We start from the raw sequence: 23,839 nt of genomic DNA, 5'->3' as shown, positions 1-23,839 counted from the left end.
TTTCTAGATTGTGTATTCGTTTTTACCTATTTTTGTTTTATCTGTGCTTCCACTTTTAGTATACCATTGCTCCAATTTATATTTTCCCAACTTCATTCCTAATCATTTCTAACTTGACAGGTTTTCAAATCTCGGCTATTGTTAACTTTTAACGTTAATTGTTGCTTTGTATGGTGCTGACCTGCCGTGTTCCTCCAAACCTTTCGTGCAAATTTCTGTGACTATACATGAATAGTTTCATTTCATCCAACCCTTTCCTCTATGTTGTCAAATGTTGGAATTTTATCAACTACTAGAGCTTTGCGTAAACTTCTTTCTTTCTTTTCTTGTTTCCTTTTTGTGTGTGTGTGTGTGTGTGTGTGTGTGTGTGTGTGTGTGTGTGTGTGTGTGTATCTGTATTGGCCTATTAAGTAACGGTTTTATTCAGGTTTTTAGGCTCCTTGTTTAAATGCATGAACAGCTATGAACAATATTCTGTCTTTTTAATAGGAATCATTGCCAAATTAGATGTGGCATTTAGTACAAGTAAGTATCTCTGATATTATTTGAGTGATTGCCACTGTTAACCTCTTATTTCATATTTGATGGTTAATAACTCGCATAATTTTTAATGCATGAAAAGTATTCAGTACCTAAACTTCTCCAAAAAAGTTTTGCACCACTTGCCTTTCAGCAAACTTGTGTGGGCATAGAACCAAGGGGAGCATGGAATGCTGTAATGAACCTTAAGAAACTGTGAAATAAAAATAAAACCTTAACCATAACAAAGTCAATCTGTTTGAAAGTACACATCTGTAAAATCAAAATTTACTGCTGAGTAAATTCATTTCCACGTTGCTCCACATGCTTAGATCTTCCTTGGCATATTGTTATTAAGGTAGTTAAGATGTTGCTGCCCAAGCCTTATCCCTCTCCTTGCAGTGCAGTTTACAGGTGTGATCTGTGTGTCTACTCATGAACATGACAATACGGCTTTTGCACACTGTACATTCTATCAAAGGCCTCAAAGCATTATTTCAAGATTGTGCCATGTATGCGTTGTCACTCTACAGTAAGGCAGATTGTCAGCACCAGAAGCTGGCTACCAAACTGGAATGCAAGATGATAAATCAGTCTAATATTCAACTGCTACTGTGAGACACAAAACAATGAAAATCTGTCTCGAAATGGTCAACCATGCCAGTAACACTAGACGATGACCACTATTTACAAACCGTGGCCCATAAACACTCTTCGGAGAATGGAAGAGAACTGCATGCTGCTGTTTTTGGATGCAATAGGAGGGTTGTGATGACACAGAGTGTACACAACCATCCCACACAATCAATTTAGACTTGAGGCATCCATTATCAAACAACACCAGAAACAATCTATCCACATTGTGTATTACGCATACATAAGTTGGAAAAAAGCAAGCGAACACCAAAAATGGAATCAAGTCAATGGCATCAGGTTCTCTACACCAACAAGTGCAGAATTTATGTGATGCTTGATGACTGTCATGAAAAGTGTACATGTCTCAGGGGCCAGTCACATTTCTGGCTGATATCATATGAGAGCGATTCAAATATACATGATAATTACTTTTGTACATTTATGATTAATCATTTACACAACTGAAGCCTTCAGTTTATCTCTACACAGCCTCCTGCATGCTCTACAGACTTTTTTCAGTGATTTGAAAGCTTGAACATGCCTGGTTAATAAAAAGTTTGAAACTATGTCATCAACTAATTTTGCACATGTTCATCGATGTCTTCATTGTTTTAAAATCGTTACCTTTCAAGTGGTTTTCAAGGATGTGAGCAAAAAATAGTCGAGTGGAGAACAAATATAGACTATAGGGATGGTGGTCGAGGGTCTCCCAGTGCCGGTCCTCCAATTTGTCCCTTGTCAAATTTACACAGTGTGAGGTGTAGCATTGTCACGGAGAGGACTGACATCTCTGATGCAATTCCTCATCTTTGTTTCAGTAGGAGGCATTTTCTGAGGTTAACAACTAGCAGCAGTAAGCTGCATTCACCATGTGTCATTTGTGAAGATAGTCAATCAGTTACGCTCCTCTGCAGTCAAAAAACATAGTTGCAAGAACTTTTCCTGTTAAGAGGTGGGTTTTCGCTTTCACGGGGCAGGCTTTATTCTTTCTTCGCAACTCCTTACTCGTCTTTTTGGATTCTGGAGTGTAATGCTGGACCCATGTCTCTCCATATGTGACGAAGTGCCTCGAAAAAGTCTCCCCTTCTTGCAAAAATTGATTCAGAAGTGCCTCACATATCTCCAACCTGACCTGCCTTTACTGTTCCATTTACAACTTCTGAACACATTGTGCATTAATTTTTTTAAAGCCAAGCTACTCACTGATGCTGATACCTGCTTCTGCTGCCATTTCTTCAACAGTGCACTAGCGAGCACCTTCAATAATCTCTCGAACAGCACAGATGATGCTATTTGTGAGACTTAACCATGAGCATTGAACATGACCTTCATTTTCAACACTTTCTCGACCACCCTTAAATTGTCTGACCCAAATAAACAGTGCAGCATCCTCAAATCGAGCCATCAAACAAGTCAAAATGTCCAAGGATTTAACACCTTCATGGGTCAAAAACATTATCATAAAACATTGCACAGCAGGCAAAGGAACCTTTTGTTCACTCATGGCTGTACCGTTTTCAGAATAGAGTACAACACAAACAAGTTGGCTCCTCTTCCTTGACACATCACACTTCAACACCCCCCCCCCCCCCCCCCCCCCCCCCCCACACACACACACACACACACACCATACTGCTCGGAAGAGCACGGGTGTAATTACCATTTATATTCAAATCCTTTTTATTATGAATGTCAGAAGCTGCTCACTGCCACCAAATGTACTTACGGGTCAGTGGAGTACAAGATCCTTCAATTAACTGGTCAGTTCTACAGTAAAATTCTCAGCAAAGAGTTCATCTTTCTTCAGGCAATAATTAAAAAGGAGATAGAGCCTGTCTTGTGAACTACTTCCTCCAGGAGACAGATACCAACAAAACAAAGGCCTGTGATACCTGACAAACTCAACTGAGCATCCTTGGTGCAAGTAGAAACTTGCAGTGAGTTGTTGTATGAACCCTTGTCACACACTGGATGATTTCATTATAATTGCAATCAAGGAGAGGGATAGGCTTGGGCAGCAACATCTTAACTAACTCGCATAATTTTTAATGCATGAAAAGTATTCAGTACATAAACTTCTCCAAAAAAGTTTTGCACCACTTGCCTTTCAGCAAACTTGTGTGGGCATAGAACCAACAGAATATCTATGTGACGCAACACCTTATCTGTAGTTCATGGTGAAGTGTAGCTCCGTTTCAGTGGCAAAGTCCCCAAGATATATTATCTCTCCGTACGTTTGGCACTTGTTGGGAATTAGAAATTTCAACCGAGGGTCTTCCATTATAAAACAAAACGACATCGGTTAGATCGGTTAGCGGAGACCGTTGTAACACCAATATCGATTCTAAGTAACTTTAGTAACTTTTTCGTGTGGCCTAGATAGTAATTTCTCATGGTAAAAAAAATTAGAAAAATGTTCTCAAATGAAAAAGTTAAACAGGTCTTGAGAGTGGTGCAAAACTTTTTTTCCCAATGGTATTCCTGTTGTTTGTTGTATGTGAAATTTCTGTAAATGTTTTGCTTACTAAGTGCACTAAACAAATGTTATTCCATAGATGCTTACCATTCATCCAGAGCCATTTCATATGCTCATGACTTGCCACAAGGAACCATTGCTCACCTAAATGGGTGTCCAGTAGTAATGCCTGTACCACCACCGTCCAGAAACCCCTGTAAGTATGTATGTGCTCATAAGCAGTGTTGGGTCCTTAAGTCTCCTAATGGTTATGTATTGATTGCTTAAGTCTTTATTAATTTTCCAAACCTTATCATGTCATCCCTCCTTTACAGGCAGACAAACAAATCTGATAATGAAACATAGTGGGGAGATTTAAAACTGCTAATGCATACTATCTGAAGGGTAGAAACACTATAGCTATGATGAGTGCAGTCTTTTTTCAAATTGTCAGAACATAGTAACTTCATTCTTCACAAAATTACGTGTATTAAATCTCTCTAAATAATATTTGACTGCAAAAATCCAAGGCTATAGGAACTTATGATGTCATGGTGGAAGCTCTTTTTCTAAGTGCCATATATTCCCCCCTGATCATAATTGTATGCAGTGAAAAAGTACTTGTTGCATATAGAAGAAGTGTTCAGACGCAGTTACTGAATGATGACAAACAAATAAGCTGAGGATTATTCAGATCAGATTATCGCTGTTATAACCAAGTATCATCTTTATAGTCTTCAGGGCAACCTCTGATTGTGAAAATTGGCAAATACTGTGGAGTCCAATTAAAGCAGAATGTATGTGTGGAAGGTTGTACAAGTTCTAATTTTCCTTATTTTATTGTGATGGTCATTCATCCCTATCTAGGGGAGGCAGCAAATATTTTGGCATTTGGAGGAGAAAGTTGCACATTTTAGAAAAGATTTCAGTCATTTGGCTATGAACTGACAGTTCCATTAGAACAGGTTACTCTGTAGCTATGACTTATGATCAGTAAATGAGAATATTGCTTGAAACTGCTCATTTTGAAATAAACAGTGATCGGCAGACAGAAAATAAGCCTACTTCCAGTCTATTTCAGTCATTGATAAAAGCAACCGCTGGATTGTTACAAGTATTTGCTAAACCCTTCCAAGACAGACAGTAGTACTATGCATAAACAACTAAAAGATCTCTCATTTGTTCTCCTAAACGCAACACATATTTTGCCTAAGCAACCCTTGAACTAAAATCCCAGTCAGACATGTTAACTATGTAATCATAGCCGACTGTCTGTTCAGATATATTAATAAGTATGTCGCACAATAGTAACACATTTCAAGAAATGATCATCAACAATTTATAATATACGCAAGAATAACATTGTTTACCCACTGTTTTTGTTTGCCATAAGAACATTTCAGATCTTGATAAGTTCCTCAATACATCCTAAAGTTGGATAAGGGCCTTTCCACATGAAGTGTCCTAGGGCTTCCAGTTCAACCGTCTTCAGTTTTGATGAATTTTGTACATGATGTACCTTAGGCCCCTACATGAACTTATGCACAGTTTCAGGCTCACCCGTAACTTGGTTGAGATGCTAGAACCACTTCTGTGAAGACCACTTTTACCAAGACCAAAAAGTTGTGAAAAAATATTCAAGTTTGGCATTCCACTGTTTCTATTGTGAAAGAGCTAGACTCTTGCTTCTGGGTATAGTGGTACAACTTTTTGTGCTCTACACACAAATGATGGAAGCAGAGTTCAGAGCATTTGGCATAATCTCAGTTCAAAGTGGGCAACAAATCATGTCACGAGCAATGCGTCCCATACTTTAACGAGGCATAAGTAGTGGAGAAAGTGCGCTATGGACCTGGTCTTTTGCCAATTACTGTCTGTCTGAGTGTTTAGTATATCACAAATTTGGGCCTGGCTTGTGTGTTTATTTACTGTGCTACTATTCTGTAAATTTGCTAAAAAACATGAATGTATCAAAATATACCTGTGTTCAAAGTCATGTGTCTCAAGATGGACACCTACCACATTACATTCATTAACACCATTCAACAGAGCACATTCCATTCTACTGAAAAACTTATTTTCATTTTGGTGTCACTTTGGGTAAGGCGAAAAAATTGCGGCTTCAATTTGAAGTTTTGTTGATTATGTCTGCAGTGTTTAAATATTCATTTTGGTATTTATTTGGTGATTTTAAACCTGTTTGTGACAGATTCCTTGCTAAATTTAACCATTTAACTGTACTAGAGACTGCTACATAATTTTTATGAAGCTAATTGCTTATTAATTTTATTTCTTTTCTTTACTTAGGACTCAACAATTTGATATTAGTGCCTGAAGCATATCAAGGTGTTGCTAAAATGGAAAAACAAGATCAAGTTAATGTATTTCAAAATATTAATGAGAAAAATTATCTGTAATTTGGAAATGAAGGATTGCATGCTTCATCACTGTGAAGTATATTCAGGAACAGAAGCTCTAAAGAAATATTTGAAAAGCGCTTTTGCAGATATTGATCCCGAGGATACAATTCAGTTCAAACAGTGGACTAATACTGGCAGAGATGCACTTCAAACTAGAGAAATGAAAGTTGATGAATTCATAGAACTATTAGTTACAAAACTTTTGGCCCTTTCTACTCACCACTAGATTGCAAAGCATTAGAGCAAGCAATTGCAGTTCACTGAAGAAGGTCTCAAGCCAGAAGAGTTGATTATATTAATGGATTTTGCTGAAAATTACCCCTTTATTGTCCAAAATGCAGTTCAAGGATTCCATTGGGAAAATAGTCAAGCTACAATACATCCATTTGTCATTTATTACAAAGATAATGAAGACCTAAAAAGTGTCAGCTACTGCATAATCAGTGATAGCCTTCGACATGACACAGTTGCAGTGTACATGTTTTAAACATGCTTCATCAAATCCCTAAAGTGCATTTTTAAAGAAATTAAGCATATTCATTATTTTAGTGACGGTTCTGCTGCACAGTACAAAAATTTTAAGAGCTTCCTAAATCTTTGCCATCGTAAAGATTTTGGCATTACTGCATAATGGAATTTTTTTCAGAACGAGCCATGGGAAATCACCATGTGACAGAATTGGGGGCACAGTTAAGCGTTTAGCAGCAAGAGCTATCCTTCAGCATCCATATGACAACCAAATCTTAACACCAACTGATAAAAAAAAGAGGCATGGCACTGAATTTATCTATATTACAAAATAAATTATTGAAGAAGCAAAAATTGATCAAGAAAAATGTTTTGAGGATGGATACTGTCTTTAGTACAAGAAACCATCACCAGTTTGCGCCAATTGATGAAAAGCGACTTTAGATTCATAGAGTATCAAATGATACAATGTCCTTTATAGCAAATGTTAACCGATATGCTAAAGCTGCTACTAAGCATGTTGCCATTACTGAACTACAGCCTGGCCAGTATGTCGCTTGCGTTTATGATGGAAAATGGTGGACAGGAAATACCTGTGAACATTCACGTGAAGGAAAAAACACCTTGATTAATTTCATGCATCCTCGTGGAGCTCGTCAATCATTTCACTGGCTAGCTAAAAGAGACATATGCTGGATTCCACAACAACAGATAATTGCAGTCATACCAGTTCCAGCTGCTTCAATGATGGGGTGGCAATACAGTTTGCCAGAAGCAATAGTTTTGGACATCTGCAACAAATTTAAAGCATCTAACAGCTAAAGAATTCTGCGTTATGGTTTGGAAACCACAAAGAGACCCAAACAAAGCCTGGGAACCTGCTAGATACCCACATTCAGGCTGGGAACCTGCAGTAAAAAAAAGGCACCTGTGGCTGACCTTGCATGGCTATCAGGCATGGCCCATTGGCGATGGGGCTACCAGATGGACCAATGAAAGGATTTTTCTTGAATTACAAAAAAATTCAAAAGTTTAGGTGCAATTTTTGCACCTTACCCAAAGAGACACCAAAATGAAAATAAGTTTTTCTAATAGAATGAAATGTTGAATGGTGTTAATGAATGTAATGTGGTAGGTGTCCACTTTGAGACCCATGGCTTTGAACATGGGTATATTTTGATACATTCATGTTTTTTAGCAAATTTACAGGATAGTAGCACAGTAAATAAACACATAAGCCAGACCCAAATTTGTGATATACTAAACACTCAGACAGACAGTAATTGGCAAAAGACCAGGTCCATAGTGCTCTTTCTCCACTACTTATGCCTCGTTAAAGTATGGGACGCATTGCACGCGACATGATTTGTTTGCCCACTTTGAACTGAGATTATGCCAAATGCATTGCTTTCTGAACTCTGTTTCCATCATTTGTGTATAGAGCACAAAAAGTTGTACCACTATACCCAGAAGCAAGAGTCTAGCTCTTTTACATTAGGAACAGTGGAATGCCAAACTTGAAGATTTCTGGTCTTTGTAAAAGTGATCTTCACAAAAGCGGCTCCAGCATGTCAACCAAGTTACAGGTGAACCTGAAACTTTGCATAAGTTTATGCTGGGCCCTCATGTACATATTGTACAAATATAATCAAAATTGAAGATGGAGCTGGGACACTTGACACGGAATGACCCATAACATAACAAAAATTCTCAAGCATGCGGTCCACAAGTAATCCTATACAGTCTTGTGTACATTTCCCATCTTCATAAAAGCTTATTTGACTTTCTTTGAGTGTGTAAAATAATTTGATCTCCAACTATTACATCATTATTGTAGTTGCGTGACATTTTTCCCTCTAAATACTTCTCTTCCTGCACTTGTTTTGTTAGACTGGTGACAGCTATTCTTTCCCTTTCTTTGAGTGGTAGTTAAGCACAGTTATGTTTTAGAAAAGGTTTCATCCATCTGTTTTGATCCTTGTTTTCTATAACATTAATTTGTGTAGTGCGTAGCCCATAAAATAGGTTGTAGACATACATTCTTGCATTTATAACTTGCCTTCATGTTCTAGCATTGTAAACAATCTTTTAAGACATGTATCGGTACTTCTCCACATGTTATGGAAGTACCAGTGTTCGAAAATATATTTATTCTCAATATGCTTAGGTGTGCATGCTAGTTATTCAATTGTTTCAAGCTTTGTCTTATAAAGTGATGCACATTGAGCTTGCTGTTCAACTCATAGTTTAGCTGATCCTTCACCCGAAACCAGTCAGTACATGCATCTTTCACCTGACTGACTTTTTTGCACACATCAAAAATATATATGTGGTATTTTCCATCCCTCATCAACAAAATCCAATGTCAGCACTTGCTTGTCTGTGATAGATATTTCTGGTGAACTTTTCGGTGCATCTGTTAACTATATTCTGCCCTCCTCTAATGTAAACAACCTCTAAACTGCACTATTCAAGATATAGAGACCATCATCCCAGTTGAAAATGCAATAATTTGTTTGAGATTCTTGTATCTGTATCCTGCATGCAGGAGAGCATCTGTGAAGTTTTGAAAGTAGGAGACGAGGTGCTGGCGGAATTAAAGCTGTGAGGACAGGTCGTGAGTCGTACTTGGGTAGCTCAGTTGATAGAGCACTTGCCCGCGAAAGGCAAAGGTCCCAAGTTCGAGTCTCAGTCCGGAATACAGTTTTAATCAGCCAGGAAGTTTCATATCAGCGCACACTCCGCTGCAGAGTGGAAATATCTTTCTGGAAACATCCCCCAGGCTGCAGCTAAGCCATGTCTCCGCAATATCCTTTTCTTCAGGAGTGCTAGTTCTGCAAGGTATGCAGGAGAGCTTCTGTGAAGTTTGGAAGGTAGGAGATGAGGTACTGGCAGAAGTAAAGCTGTGAGGACGGGGCACGCGTAGTGCTTGGGTAGCTCAGTTGGTAGAGCACTTGCCCGCGAAAGGCAAAGGTCCCGAGTTCGAGTCTCGGTCCGGCACACGGTTTTAATCTGCCAGGACGTTACCTTTTAATATATCTACAAAGCATGCCTTCCCTGTTGTATGGTTTTGATTTGAAAACTTTTTTGCACTTTCTCATGCATGTCGTATGATCTATATTTCGATAGGAATGCATGCTCAAATTAGACATGTGTCAGCTCCTGTTGCCCATAATGTGGCATCTTGTTGCGTATAATCTCTGACAAATCTGATCTTTTATTTTCTCTCCAGTTTTGTGGCAGTACACACTGGAAATATTTTATGAAAACCATTGGGTTTGCTTCATACCTCCTGGCCTGAGATATTGTCTTCCAGAATGTTCGTTGTCACAAGTTGTCCGACTTCTGTACAAATGGTAGTTCTTGCAATATTTTCTCCATTTGTGTTATTGCCTGCTTAAAACCTCAACTGATTTAGTTCAGATCAGATACTTGGTATTGTGAAGTCACAGACTTTGGAGTGTTGTGACGCCTTTTTCTTTCGCTTGGGTTTAAGTTCACTGACATTTCATTTTGTATTGTCCATTTCATTTTAAATGCAAATATTTTAGACTAGGCTTTACCGTGACTGTTACTGATAGCAAATGAAACAAGTTTACTGTTACCAGTCAGTGTTTCTTTATCTCCATCACACGTAAACTGTAATAGTTTGTAAACAAAGATTTTTTTGTTTACAAAATATGACAGTTTACATTTGATGTGCTACGGCAGTGAAAGGAACCTGTGACCACTGAACACAGTGTCACAAGTTCCCCAAAATTGTAACACAACACACACGTATGTCATGTACAAGTGTAAATCCGCCTGATGATGGAGGTTTAAACCTTTGGAACGCATCTTGGAGATAAATAAACTTTGACTGGTAACAGTAGAGTAGTTGTTCCGTTTGTTATAAATTTCAGCTGTGACTGCATTTTTGGCTGTTTTTCAGTTTCTTGCCAATGACCTGAATCCTATCCGCATTCTCCAATATTTTGTGTACACATTCCTCGTTTGTTTTCAAGTGCATCTACTTGCATTCTGATAATTTCTACAAGACATTTGTCCATCCTTGTCTCGTAATCTTCAGACCTCTCCACAGAATCGCTGTGCAATTCTTTGGCTTGTGACTTCCCCACTCAGAGAATTTTTACTTCTTTTTTAGTTAGGTATTGTATTGCTGATATTGCTCTTGCCTTCTCCAACTCAATCTTCTATCACAAGCATGTTCATTTCAGGATACTGGCCCACAAACAGTGTGCTAGGATCATTTCTTTGTAATTCTTTTAGAAGCAGTGACATCAAGTGACAATGTGCTTTAGACAACATTGTAGTAACTGGTGACATTCAGCCTCTTACAAATGGGATAAAAGTGAAGGCCTCTACAAATTGGTTGTTGAAGGGTCCATAAATACCCACCATTATTCCAACAGCATACAATATACATTCATATTGATGAATGAACATGTTTTACAGGTTGGTTAATTACATCTTTTGTAGACCTACCTCTCTGGGAACTGTATTGCCACTCATTATTTTATATACTATTTAATGGCACTGCACTATAAGATGTGTGATCATAAAAGCAATGGGAATATTTTAACCCTTTTAGTGCCAAATACGATCTGATCGTGATCCAGATTTTCGGCGAAAAATGCCAGTAACGATCTGATCGTGATGCCTTTCTCATTCGCTAGGAAATACTAAAAACTTTGCCATCAAGCGCGGAAAAAATGAATGAGAAAGGCATCACGATCAGATCGTTACTGGCATTTTTCGCCGAAAATCTGGATCACGATCAGATGGTATTTGGCACTAAAAGGGTTAATATTGTGGGATTTATATATCTAATTTTTAATTTTGTTTTGTCTTGTTAGTACACTTGTCCCTGATGAGTGATTGCATCTTCATCTATTTTGAATATTAAGTTTATTGTTGGTGGTTGGAAAGGTTGCATGTGGTTTTGAGTGCTCACTGAATTTTTCTTTCGAAGAAGATGGATCAGAGAGTCTGCATTATATTTTGCTTGAAAATTGGAATACATGGAATGACTGTGTCCTTTGACGAATCTTCTGTGAGTAAGATGAGAGTTAATGAGTGACATAAATGTTTCAAAGAGGTTGAGACATGGTTGACAACGACTGCCCTGGACACCCCAGCGCATCAATTCCTGATAGCGATGTGGAAGAAGTAAGGAAAATAGTTCCAGCAAATCGCAGAGAAGTTGCTGATATCAGCATGTCTTTGGCTAATGCCAAGCAATTTTTTGGATGTTTTGGGCTTGAAACGTGCAGCTGCAAGGTTTATTCCAAAATTTTTGAATTTTGACCCAAAACTCTATTGTGTAGACATCGCTCAGAAATTGCTGAATGAAATCAACAATGATCACAAACTTCTAAAAAAAAAAAAGGTTGTAACAGATTTAACATCGACAGCAAGGTCCAACTGTTCTATTGGAAACTGCCTGAAGAGCCAAGACCAAAAAATATTCAACAAATTCGATCACCTGTGAAGGTTCTTCTCACTGTTTTCTTTGAATAAAATGGGATAACGCATCACGAGTTCCTGTCTTATGGTCGAATGGTCAATGGAATTATGTACTGTTTTTGTGAAGCAAATCCAAAGAAAATAACCAGAATTGTAGCGAAACCACTTGTCGAAATTGCATCACAATTATGCTCACGCACACATCTGAGTGCTTATTGGTGATTTTTTCGGAAAAAATAAAGCGTTACATTGCACCAACCACAGCATTTACCGGTCATGGCCTCCTGTGACTTCTTTCCATTCCTGAGGCTGAGGAGAAACATGAAAGGGTATTTTTTTGCCACCATTGATGAGATAAAAACAGATTCGCAGAAGGAAAAAGTGCTGGCACAAGTATATTGTATCTGAAGGGGATAACTTCGAAGGGGACAAAGTTGATGTTGATAAATAAAGATTCTTTAAGAAGAAAAGAGAAATTCTCATTACTTTATCACACGTCATGTGGTCAGCATGCTTAAAATTTTTCTGCCAACAGAAAAATATGCTATACTACGATCCGTTTGACAAACATTCTGAGGGATCACTGTCTGAAGGCCTATCTGTCGACATACAATCAATTTTACAGGATTGGGAAAGTTAAGACATAGAAGACACATACTGTTCATTGAGGGAATGGTGTGCAAACGTGGAAATTTCATAAGCATTAAAGATTGCAAGAACTTCATTTAGGATGACGTTGTCCAACTTGAAGGCTTGCAGTGCTACTTCCTTGTCTGGAGCATAATGAATTACGATTTCACATGCTAAAGATTCTGAATACAACTGTTTACAGTCGAGATTGTCACAAATAAAGCGATACTTTTGAGAGAGATCTTTCAAATCTGCCACCCAAGCCACATAAGTTTGACAGAATTGCTTGTGACGCTGCAAAATTAGAGCATAACAGCAACCAGAGGACACTTTTTCTCATAATAGGAAGACAACTTATTACAAATTACTGTAAAAGATAATATCTCTTAGATTCTAGAAGAGGATACAATATATTAAGGATAAAGAGCTACTTGAGATTATTAGCTGGAAACAACTGCACTGAATAACAACCTGAGAGTGGAGGAGATATCTGTGATGGAATCTGTGCCAATCTTCTTCTTGGTCAGGTTTGGAGGTTGCTGCACTGGAGGGGTGGCCTGATGTGTTAGTAGATTCTAATAGATTGTTGTAGGGAATGGTCTTGTGTGTGTTGCTCAGTCTGTTGCTGCCATTGCAGATGCCACAACTTCAAGATTTCTAAGTCCGCTGTTGCAGACATAGAGCAGAGTTTAAATCCAGTTGATGCTCTAACTGGAGTCTCCATCAGCACTGATGTTTTCGACACTGAATAGGTGAATACTCTGTTTTATTCACAAACACAGTCAGAGTACAGTAAGTACTGTTCATGCTGAGTCAAAAGTCCACTAGCACCCTAAACAGAACAGTATATTAACCAGAAAGTCCAGACATCTAAAGCCAAATTATTGTACGCAAATAACAAAGTCTACCAAAGTTGCAATCCAGCTAGAATCCAAGTCCAGTGGCCATGGCAGGTTTGACGAACAGGCAAGTGATGTCACAAACTGCTACACAGTTTGAAGGAAGTGGAATGGCCGATGCTGGCCCCTTAATATTGGCCATGCTCCGTAATTGAGGGCACCACTGTACTCACTGCAAATGTCTCCTAGTGCTGGCTGCGGTGCCTTGTGAGTGCTGCCTAGCACTGGCAGTCTTGTACGTCAGTGATTGTGGAGTCTCCTTAGCGATACCTGAGTTAGAGCCTAAATCTCCATTAGGCCAGGATAAGAGCGTTCAACTTTATGCATTTGTACCCAAAATGATATTCATGAAAATGAATTTGATTTGTAGAGGATAAAGAAAAATGTTTGTGCTGAAATTATAGTTCAGTTTCTTTGTACTAAATTATTTGATTTTGGTGATTATTCTACTTGCGATTATGTTTACTGCTACAGAAATAGCGATTTGATTAGTTCAAAATCATAGTAAGTGTCAAAAATGTAAGTGTAATAATATATAAAACAAGGGAAAGGCAACCTTGCACCTAGAGCAGATCAATGCCTGGAACTCAGTAACACCCAACAGAAAACAGCATTCATACTAGCTTTTGAGCACTAGCTCTTTGCTCAGTAATAGTACACACATTCACACACACAACCACACAGACATCCAAACGCATGTTCCTGTGGCCATGGCAAGAATCGCTAAGTTTTCATCTCTTATCGAGAGCTGTGTTCACATATTTCCAACTGGTGAAAGAAGGATAAGGTTCTCCATTTAATATTTAGTAGGAAACACATCCTAATATTCTGCAAAATTATATTTCTGTGACCATGAACCAGTTTTTGGCTCCCTAGACCATTTCTGAGAGTCATGACTAAATAAATACAATTTTGCAGAACATTGGGAAGTGTTTGCTAATTATTATTATTGTTACTACTACTACTACTACTACTACTACGTTCTCTGCTAAGAAGTGACAGAAAATACAGTTCCACCCACCCCCATATACGAGCAAAAAGCTTTTCCTCAAATATTTTCAGTCTGCAGTGTAAGATTATAATTTTATTAATTTATAGCGAACGGACATCATTTGGTGTTCCATAAGCAACTGATAACATTCTCTTGGCAGTGCAATGTACATGTGTGTAACACACAACACTTCTTTCCTGTAGCATAAGTGTGTAAGATATGCTGTTGGAGATTCCTCACAATATACTATTGTATAATATTCACATTGCAGATAGATGAGGTGCTTGTTTTATTTGCTAAGAATTCAACATTTGGATTCCAACTTACATTCATAACCAAGTTTAATAAAAAGAATTTGGTTGCTTAATAGTAGCTTCCATTTCAATAACATATGGTACGTTGTGTGGTCCATATTTGTAAAGTTCTTGTTGTCGTCTTGTTATATGCTTCTAACCATTTATTGCTGAAGAAAATCCCACTGATGCTCCCATCAGTGTTCAGGGACTTCAGAATGCTTTCATGAGTGGTTGCCCTATATCTATACGTGCTATGTTAACTGAATTTTCTATCAGTGCTTGACAGGATGTGACAATAATATTGAATAGGCAACACAGTAATGTGTTACGTATTTATTACTAGATTGTTACTCACCACATAGAGGAGGTGTTGTGTCACAGGCCCATTGAAAAAGACTGCTAAATTATTAAAGCTTTTGGACTAAGTCCTTCTAAAACACACACACACACACACACACACACACACACACACACACACACGCACACACAGAATGTCAGTGTCCCAAGGCAATTTAACTGGACTGCTACTGTTCGTTCATCCTCGACCTTCCACTGTTTAATATTAGATTGTGTATTACTCGAAGTACAGAGAAGTGTGAAAACTTATATATTAGGAACTCGTAGTCAATCTTACTACTTGTCTACAACTTAATATATCATCTTAACTATTAAAAATCTTGTCTGAAGTGAGCAATCATGTGTGTAGAGGGACTAACATTTATTATATTGTTTTGTTTGATGATGTGAATATATCAATTTGGTTGTACTTGTTGTTCACTGAAACATGTTTTTATTTTTCTAAAAATATTTGAATCTTCACATAATTCTTTCAGTTACAGGCTGTTTAGTTTCATTCTTTGAAAAGTTGCTTTAATTTTTCAATTGTAATATTTCAGATAAGATGTCAGTATCAGAAACTGTCTTGATCCAAGAACTGATATATTGCTTTCAAGGAATAGGAGGAAAAATCTTAATAGAGGATCCTGTCTCTCAAGGCTTCAAAATAGATCCAAAGGTATGTTAATCCAAAAGCTGTGACTAGAGAATTCATTTACCTCGAAGGAATTACATATTTTCACAAAGAATTTCTTTAGTTTTGTTTATTTCTGGATGTTGGTGGAAAATTGTTCTTAACCATTTGTAATTTTGTCTTCATTAGATTGGTAGTAGACATCATTATACAAGAGGGAGTTACCAACAGATGCAGTGAAAAATATAGCTGTTAATTGTTTAGAACTGTAATCCTGTGGGGCAAAGATATATGTTGGTCTTAATGCAATAAAATATTTTAATGTGTTACTTCTTCTAGTAACCTGAATGCAGGTCTTCATTTTCTGATGCAGTACTGAATTTGCATCAATCAACACAAAACACTGCAGTTTTTTTTCAGTACCTGTTGCACTCCAGTCTCTTAGTTCCATTATAGAGTCCACTGGAAACCTTTTCATTCAAAAGTTTTGTTTATAACTAATGCAAGGGCACAAATTTGCAGGTTTATGAATAGAGTGATAATATTCTTTGAAACATGGGTGTGACACATGTAAAGTGCTAGCAGTTAACGGCAAAATAACATGTGTAATACTCCTTAGAAAGCAGTGTCTACAAAAATATTGAAAATTCCTGGATGGAATAATATGTACGGCAACCACTCATTGATAGCAGATTGATGCATGGAGCTTAGGAACACATAACAGAAAACAGCATTCACACTGGCTTTTCAGCATTAGGTCTTTTTCAGCAGAAGTACACACATTCACACTTTCAACCACACAGACATCTAAATGTAAAATCTAATGAACAGAGCAACACTGATTATTGGTAGCACTTGCCTGAGGTACTCATTATTCATATCCTTGTGATTTCCAGCATTTCAGCCACAAGCATGAAGAAATAACATTAAAATATTTATCTTGCGCACTTTTGTCAAAACATACTTTACCTCATCATTACTAAATCCTTAGACTGCATAAACCTGGTGCCATTGGTGGTGTTATATGCAAGCTGTGTTATCGCTGTGTTAGAATGACCACCACAGAGCTTTATAAAGAATAAAAACACATTTTACGACATGTATTGTAACGTAAGTCGGTAGGTTAGTGGGCCCTGCAACACAAACAGAGTTCAGGCTCTTCCTCTTAAGTAAGAGCTCCTCATTTGTATTTCTGTCCACAAATGGTGTAATGCAGTGAAATATTTGTAGTATGCAAGATACATGTGCAAAATTATGAGTGCCATTTGCTTTTTTTCTCCGTTCAAATGCTACTGGCACCTATCAATTCACATTCTTGAAAGATACTGGCCAAGGTATGCATTGAAATTTACTACATGTGTACAATCTCCCATGTTGTAATGTGTGTTGTTGGCTGGGGTGAAGTGTTTGAGTTGGTTATTTTCTGTTATGTAAATATTTCCAAGGAAAGGAAAATACTTTGATGCATGCCTTATGACTTTGTTTGCTTATGAAAATTAAGAAAAACCACAAGGTTGGAAATCATGAACAAAAAGGGGAAGTTATATTGATATAGTGGGGAAAAAAGTTCTTATAAACTTTGGATCAAGACAGGTACAAGGCACAGGGAAAAAGACTGAAGTAATAATTGACATAAGTGTGGAAGTTGTTTAGTAGAAATAGGAAGATTAGAAAATTTGGAAAATACATGGAAAGATCTAGAATACAATGGACAGATAGGCAGGAACAAAAGTGGAAAGATAGATAAGAACAGAAGTGTTCACAATTTGTAACGCAGCCACCCACCTCTGACCAAGTTAATCATTTAATAAAATGTAATAACGTGCATAAGCATTTGGAAACAAGGCATTGGTTCTGAAAAGTTGTTGGATGGTAAAGGCAATGCCTACAAATAGCAGCCCAGTTCGCAGCTCTGTTAATTAAGGGTATTGTCATAGGTGTTGATTAATAGTGCAGATAACAAAACTGAAATGCTTAAAAGTCCTTACAGATTCAATCAAATAAAGGAATAATGGCACTTTCAGACCAAAATAGACAACACAATTGTTCAACTAGTTACTTATTGAGTGGTATAAGTAATTGGCAAGTGCACATGCTCTGCAAAACCACTTACGTGTAAGAAAACTTACAATTGCATAATCATTCTAGGTGAGGAGCATTTTATTTGTAAGTATATTGAGTCTCATTTCTGAAGGCCCTTTCTCATACCTATGGTGGTAACAACATAGCTGTGAAATGATATTTTTCTCTTCACAAATTCAATTTTGTTTCCAGCATGAGTGCCATTTCAGCACTGTTTACCACACTGAACATTTGTGTTTTCTTTTCGTGTGATATGCATAGTAAATCATTAAGTGTAGATCATAAATTTTGATCCTTGGATGTTTCCCAAGAAATTATCAAGTACAATTATAAACACTCCGCAACTTGTAATATGAATGACATCATGTTATAATGATAATATTTTCCTGCAAAGAGGACTGCAGTTTAATTTCGCGATTCTGCCCAGATGATAGTTGCCAGTGTCCATGTGTAAGAACTAATAGGGTCATACACTGTGAAACTTTTGCAATGCTTGATATAAGTAGTCCGGTTGGTCTGCCACTCATTTAACAAAGGCATGTGCATCAGTGACGACACTTTTATTTGCTAACATAATAAGTTTTTGGTTGTTAAATGGACAGTTGGTCCATTCCACTACACCCTTTCTGCCATTTTATTGATCTCCTTCTACACCACCTCTGCTTTGGCTAAAGATACAGGGTTCAGTTGTACATAATACATTTTCTATAGCATCTAGAAAATACTTGTAGTCATGCATTAATACTTGATTTTTCAGGCAAAATCAAATTTGTTTTGCAACAATATCTGATACATCTTCTCACACTTTTCCATTGTGATGTCTTGAACATTACTTCCAATTTGATGAACTTCATTATATGAGTGGCGATCCCCATGCAGGTTTCCGACACAGTAACATTATTCTCCATTATCTAAACCAACATTTCTTGGTATCATCACAGTGTGGATAGATTTGTATGGCTATCTTCCCAAATTATGCTGTTCATTAAATTTTACATTTATCTGGTTGTTCTGACTGCAACTCAGTGCTCTAATTTTTTCAACTAATAATCATCTGCTGATTAAAAAGTTTTGGTTCCCAACATTTTGGTTGTGCTCTAATTTGGTACAGTCATAAACTTGTGTTCAAAACCCACATCATTCATCTTTATAACAATAAAGACCTGTTTTTTATTATTTATTTGTTGATTTGCTATTACTGTCAGTAGTAACTGTAACTTAAACACTTGCATCGGAGACTTCTGCTGAAGCAAGTTCTTTAAAACAAGGATAACTTGTGTGTAATGGTGCAGATATCTTTAGCAATGAAAGTTAAAATGTCCACATTTACTCTATATATTTTCTTTGGGATTTTGTTTAGTTAACACAAATCTGTACTTCACTTGTTACCTTCCCGCAGTAAGTCTTGTACAGCAGTAACATTGCTCTACGAGGGACCACATAACTGTATTTTGTGTCTAATGTGCAGGTTTCTTCACCCTTGTTTCCACGTCTGTTGTAGCATCCATCTATTGGTACTGCATAAGTTTGTTATGTAAGTTAATTGGTTTTCCATCTTCTTTCTCTACCATGTTTTTTGCTCTTTTGAATTTATACAAAAAAAGGAAGAAAAAATGACTGGAATCAAAATTAATAGTATTCATATTGACTACATTAAATCAAGAGATAAAAATTACGGAAGCTAAAAAATAAATACCAAGAAGACAGAATTATTAATGATTATAGACATGAAAAGAGGTGGATGTAAGAATGACCAAAATAGGCAGTGAACAACTGAAGAAGTAAGCAACAAAATTTTACTATCTAAGTAGCACTGTGGAGAAAAACAGTAGATGTCTCGAGGAAATCAAGAGAACAGCACTGGCTGAAAGTACTTTCCAGAATACGAAGAACGTTCTGGTGAACAAGGACATCATCTTCCACACTAAGGAAAAAAAATTATAAAGACCTTCGAATGGTTTGTCCTGACATGCAGATGTGAAACCTGGATGTTAGCAAACAACAGGAGAGAACTCACCTTTGAAGCAGAATTAGAACAACTAGCTGGAATGACAGAAAAATGAATGAGATGGTTCTACAAGAAATAGGAGAGAAGAAAGAACTACTGAAAATTATAGAACAACACAAAGAAAGGCTCGTTGGAAACTTAATTAGACATGATATTTCTTTATGTAACATTTTTGAACACAAGACTGTAGGTAAGAAAATGAGGCGACATCTGAGAACATCATATTTCAAATAAATGTGACCAGTGAGATGATGTTTTCTAAGAAAAAGAATAACAATTCATGCTGCATCTGCCTACAACTTTGTTGAAGCCACAATGCAGTAATTTCACCATATCATTTCATAAACTTTATAATCTACATTTTCCTGGATGATTTGCACCCAGTCATCAAATGTGTACTCATTCTGGCCCACAGCACTAGTCTGCTCATGAAGTCGTCATTACTTACTTGGTGTAATTTGACTGTGACTTAAACAAAGCCTGTAGATGCTTCTCATCTGTTGGATGATGTACTTGCGCTCATTCTTGCTAGAATCATTTGGGATGGGTACCATCTTCCTTTGATCACTCCTTCCTTCCCCGAATTAGATTCCTTCCTGTGCCCTTGATACACGTAGCTAACTCGTCATACACGTGTGTTGCCTCCACCAAATAATAGGATCTGCCGCTTCATTATCCCGAATAATGGATGTTTTCTTCATTTTCAGATCTTGTACAGTAATCCACATTTTGTTGGACAACCCTGTTTTCATTCTCATTTACTAGCGTTTCTATTTTGCTTCAATTTTGTGCATTTTTATTTCCTCCACTCTGTATTTTGGCGTCGTCTGACATCTGTTGGTTGCATTTTCCATGTAGCTTTCTCATACCTCCTATTTTTTAAGCTTTGGTTGGAGCCCATAAATAGTGTAGCTGCTGTTTTTCTGTTTGTCTTCCCTCAAGTTTGTAACTCTTATTTTTACACTCTATTCTAAGAGGTGCTTGAGTTCACCATCTACTTCTTGCATTTTTCTTCTTCCTGTATTTGGTTGGTTGTTCCCTCGTTTGTTCCTATTATTCCCGTTTCTGTCTTAATAATTTCTTTGTCTGTGATTTTCAGGCCAGTCCTTCCCTATTTCTAATTATCACTTTTCCCTGCCAAATTTCTTTGTCTTCCACATGTTCTAAAAACTTAGTGAAATACTTCTTCCTCTCCATTTTTCATTTGGAATCATCTGCCAGTTTCTACCAGGGATTTAAACTCTGACTCTGATCTTTTGTCATACGAATTGTCCACTCTAAATGATTAATGGAAAATCTCATATAAAGATGTGAAACAAATACTAACAAAGAGATAGAGGGGCTGGCCAGTACTTACCTCAGCTCAGTACAGCCGATGTTGTTGTTGTTGTGGTCTTCAGTCCTGAGACTGGTTTGATGCAGCTCTCCATGCTACTCTATCCTGTGCAAGCTTCTTCATCTCCCAGTACCTACTGCAACCTACATCCTTCTGAATCTGCTTAGTGTATTCATCTCTTGGTCTCCCCCTATGATTTTTACCCTCCACGCTGCCCTCAAATACTAAATTGGTGATCCCTTGATGCCTCAGAACATGTCCTGCCAACCGATCCCTTCTTCTGGTCAAGTTGTGCCACAAACTTCTCTTCTCCCCAATCCTATTCAATACTTCCTCATTAGTTATGTGATCTACCCATCTAATCTTCAGCATTCTTCTGTAGCACCACATTTCAAAAGCTTCTATTCTCTTCTTGTCCAAACTATTTACCGTCCATGTTTCACTTCCATACATGGCTACACTCCATACAAATACTTTCAGAAATAACTTCCTGACACTTAAATCTATACTCGATGTTAACAAATTTCTCTTCTTCAGAAACGCTTTCCTTGCCATTGCCAGTCTACATTTTATATCCTCTCTACTTCGTCCATCATCAGTTATTTTGCTCCCCAAATAGCAAAACTCCTTTACTACTTTAAGTGTCTCATTTCCTAATCTAATACCCTCAGCATCACCCGACTTAACTCGACTACATTCCATTATCCTCGTTTTGCTTTTGTTGATGTTCATCTTATATCCTCCCTTCAAGACACCATCCATTCCGTTCAACTGCTCTTCCAAGTCCTTTGCTGTCTCTGACAGAATTACAATGTCATCGGCGAACCTCAAAGTTTTTATTTCTTCTCCATGGATTTTAATACCTACTCCAAATTTTTCTTTTGTTTCCTTTACTGCTTGCTCAATATAGAGATTGAATAACATCGGGGAGAGGCTACAACCCTGTCTTACTCCCTTCCCAACCACTGCTTCCCTTTCATGTCCCTCAACTCTTATAACTGCCATCTGGTTTCTGTACAAGTTGTAAATAGCCTTTCGCTCCCTGTATTTTACCCCTGCCACCTTTAGAATTTGAAAGAGAGTATTCCAGTCAACATTGTCAAAAGCTTTCTCTAGATACACAAAAAACAGAACCAAAATTTACGTTCCTAGCTTTCGGAACAAATGTTCCTTCATCAGGGAGGAGAGAGGGGAAAGAAAGGGAAGAAGGGAAAGTAGATTCAGTTACTCACAACACAGGTTATGAAGCAACAGGGAAAGGAAAACAGGGAGGGTAGCAAGGATGGAGGCATGGTTGTCAGAGGGAAGCCAAAGATATTACCTCAGCTCAGTACAGCCGATAGATACACAAAAAACAGAACCAAAATTTACGTTCCTAGCTTTCGGAACAAATGTTCCTTCATCAGGGAGGAGAGAGGGGAAAGAAAGGGAAGAAGGGAAAGTAGATTCAGTTACTCACAACCCAGGTTATGAAGCAACAGGGAAAGCAAAATATCTTTGGCTTCCCTCTGACAACCATGCCTCCATCCTTGCTACCCTCCCTGTTTTCCTTTCCCTGTTGCTTCATAACCTGTGTTGTGAGTAACTGAATCTACTTTCCCTTCTTCCCTTTCTTTCCCCTCTCTCGTCCCTGATGAAGGAACATTTGTTCCGAAAGCTAGGAACGTGAATTTTGGTTCTGTTTTTTGTGTATCTATCGGCTGTACTGAGCTGAGAATTGTCCACTCTCTTTAACCAGCTTTTCAAAAATTTATTTTGTGTTATCATTTGGTCTGTCAGCACAAATTCTTCAGGAACACTTCGATTCTACTCAGATCAGAATTCTTCTAGAAAGTAGTCCCTGAATTCATGGAAAGTAATTACATTCATAGATGGGTTTAATCCCCACCTCTTTATTGTTCCCTCCAACAATGACATTAATATTTTTTGACCCAGTCACAATTTTTTAAAATAAAAATCAACAAGGTACCATCTACCCAGTTTGTTTTTTTTTTTTTTTTTTTTTTTTTTTTTTTTTTTTTTTTTTTTTTTTTTTTTTTTTCCCGTGTAGGTTGAAACCACCACCTTCTGAAAGTACAGTGTATGATTTCTAAAAGATAAAAGATTGCCACAAAATGCTGTTATCTTGCTTGATAACCCTCCTGCGCGTTCCGACGAGAGAATTCTTATATCTGGCGATGGTCTCACTGTACCTTAGTTTTTACCTCCTAACATTACTGCTGTTATACAGCCAATGGGCCAAGGTGTAATTGCATCAGTAAAATGGCTCCATAGTGTTATTCTACTGAGAATGCTGGTTAATAAGGGTGATTTGGTGGCATTCAGGAAGAAGTTGACAATTCTGTATGCCATACATGGTATTTCTGATGCCTGTCAGGAAGTCAAACCACATAACACTGGTTTGATCTTGGTGGCAAATTCCTCCAGATATAGAAGAAAGTGGTTTTCAAGATTTCAGTGATGAGTAAATAACAACTGCACAAGTAATGAATCAGACTACGGGTTTAAATGGTTTTTCAGGTGGTGATGAAGGCAACTTGAATGAGAGGCTGACAACTGATGCTTGTGAACCTGGCTTCCAGTACATGAGTTATACCAAAATTGTGACTACTGCTTCACAACAAAACAAAGAAGAGGACACTGAACGTGAAAGTGGGGAACAA

The 23,839-nt window shown here is 37.6% G+C and overlaps 1 protein-coding gene across 4 annotated transcripts in view; it reads left to right on the top strand.

The window, feature by feature from the left end:
- Positions 1-23,839, top strand: part of LOC126457669 (gamma-tubulin complex component 3-like) — a 304,002-nt gene that overhangs the window by 59,400 nt on the left and 220,763 nt on the right. For 3 of the 4 annotated variants that reach the window (XM_050094169.1, XM_050094166.1, XM_050094168.1), the window contains exons 5-6: positions 3,711-3,827; positions 15,677-15,795. In XM_050094169.1, the coding sequence (XP_049950126.1) occupies positions 3,711-3,827; positions 15,677-15,795 (236 nt within the window). The remainder of the gene's footprint in view (positions 1-3,710; positions 3,828-15,676; positions 15,796-23,839) is intronic. The other variant, XM_050094170.1, reaches the window with a different exon arrangement.

This window comes from Schistocerca serialis, chromosome 2, assembly GCF_023864345.2.
Source record: "Schistocerca serialis cubense isolate TAMUIC-IGC-003099 chromosome 2, iqSchSeri2.2, whole genome shotgun sequence".
In the NCBI taxonomy this organism is placed as follows: domain Eukaryota; kingdom Metazoa; phylum Arthropoda; class Insecta; order Orthoptera; family Acrididae; genus Schistocerca; species Schistocerca serialis.
This window is presented reverse-complemented; position numbering and strand designations above follow the sequence as displayed.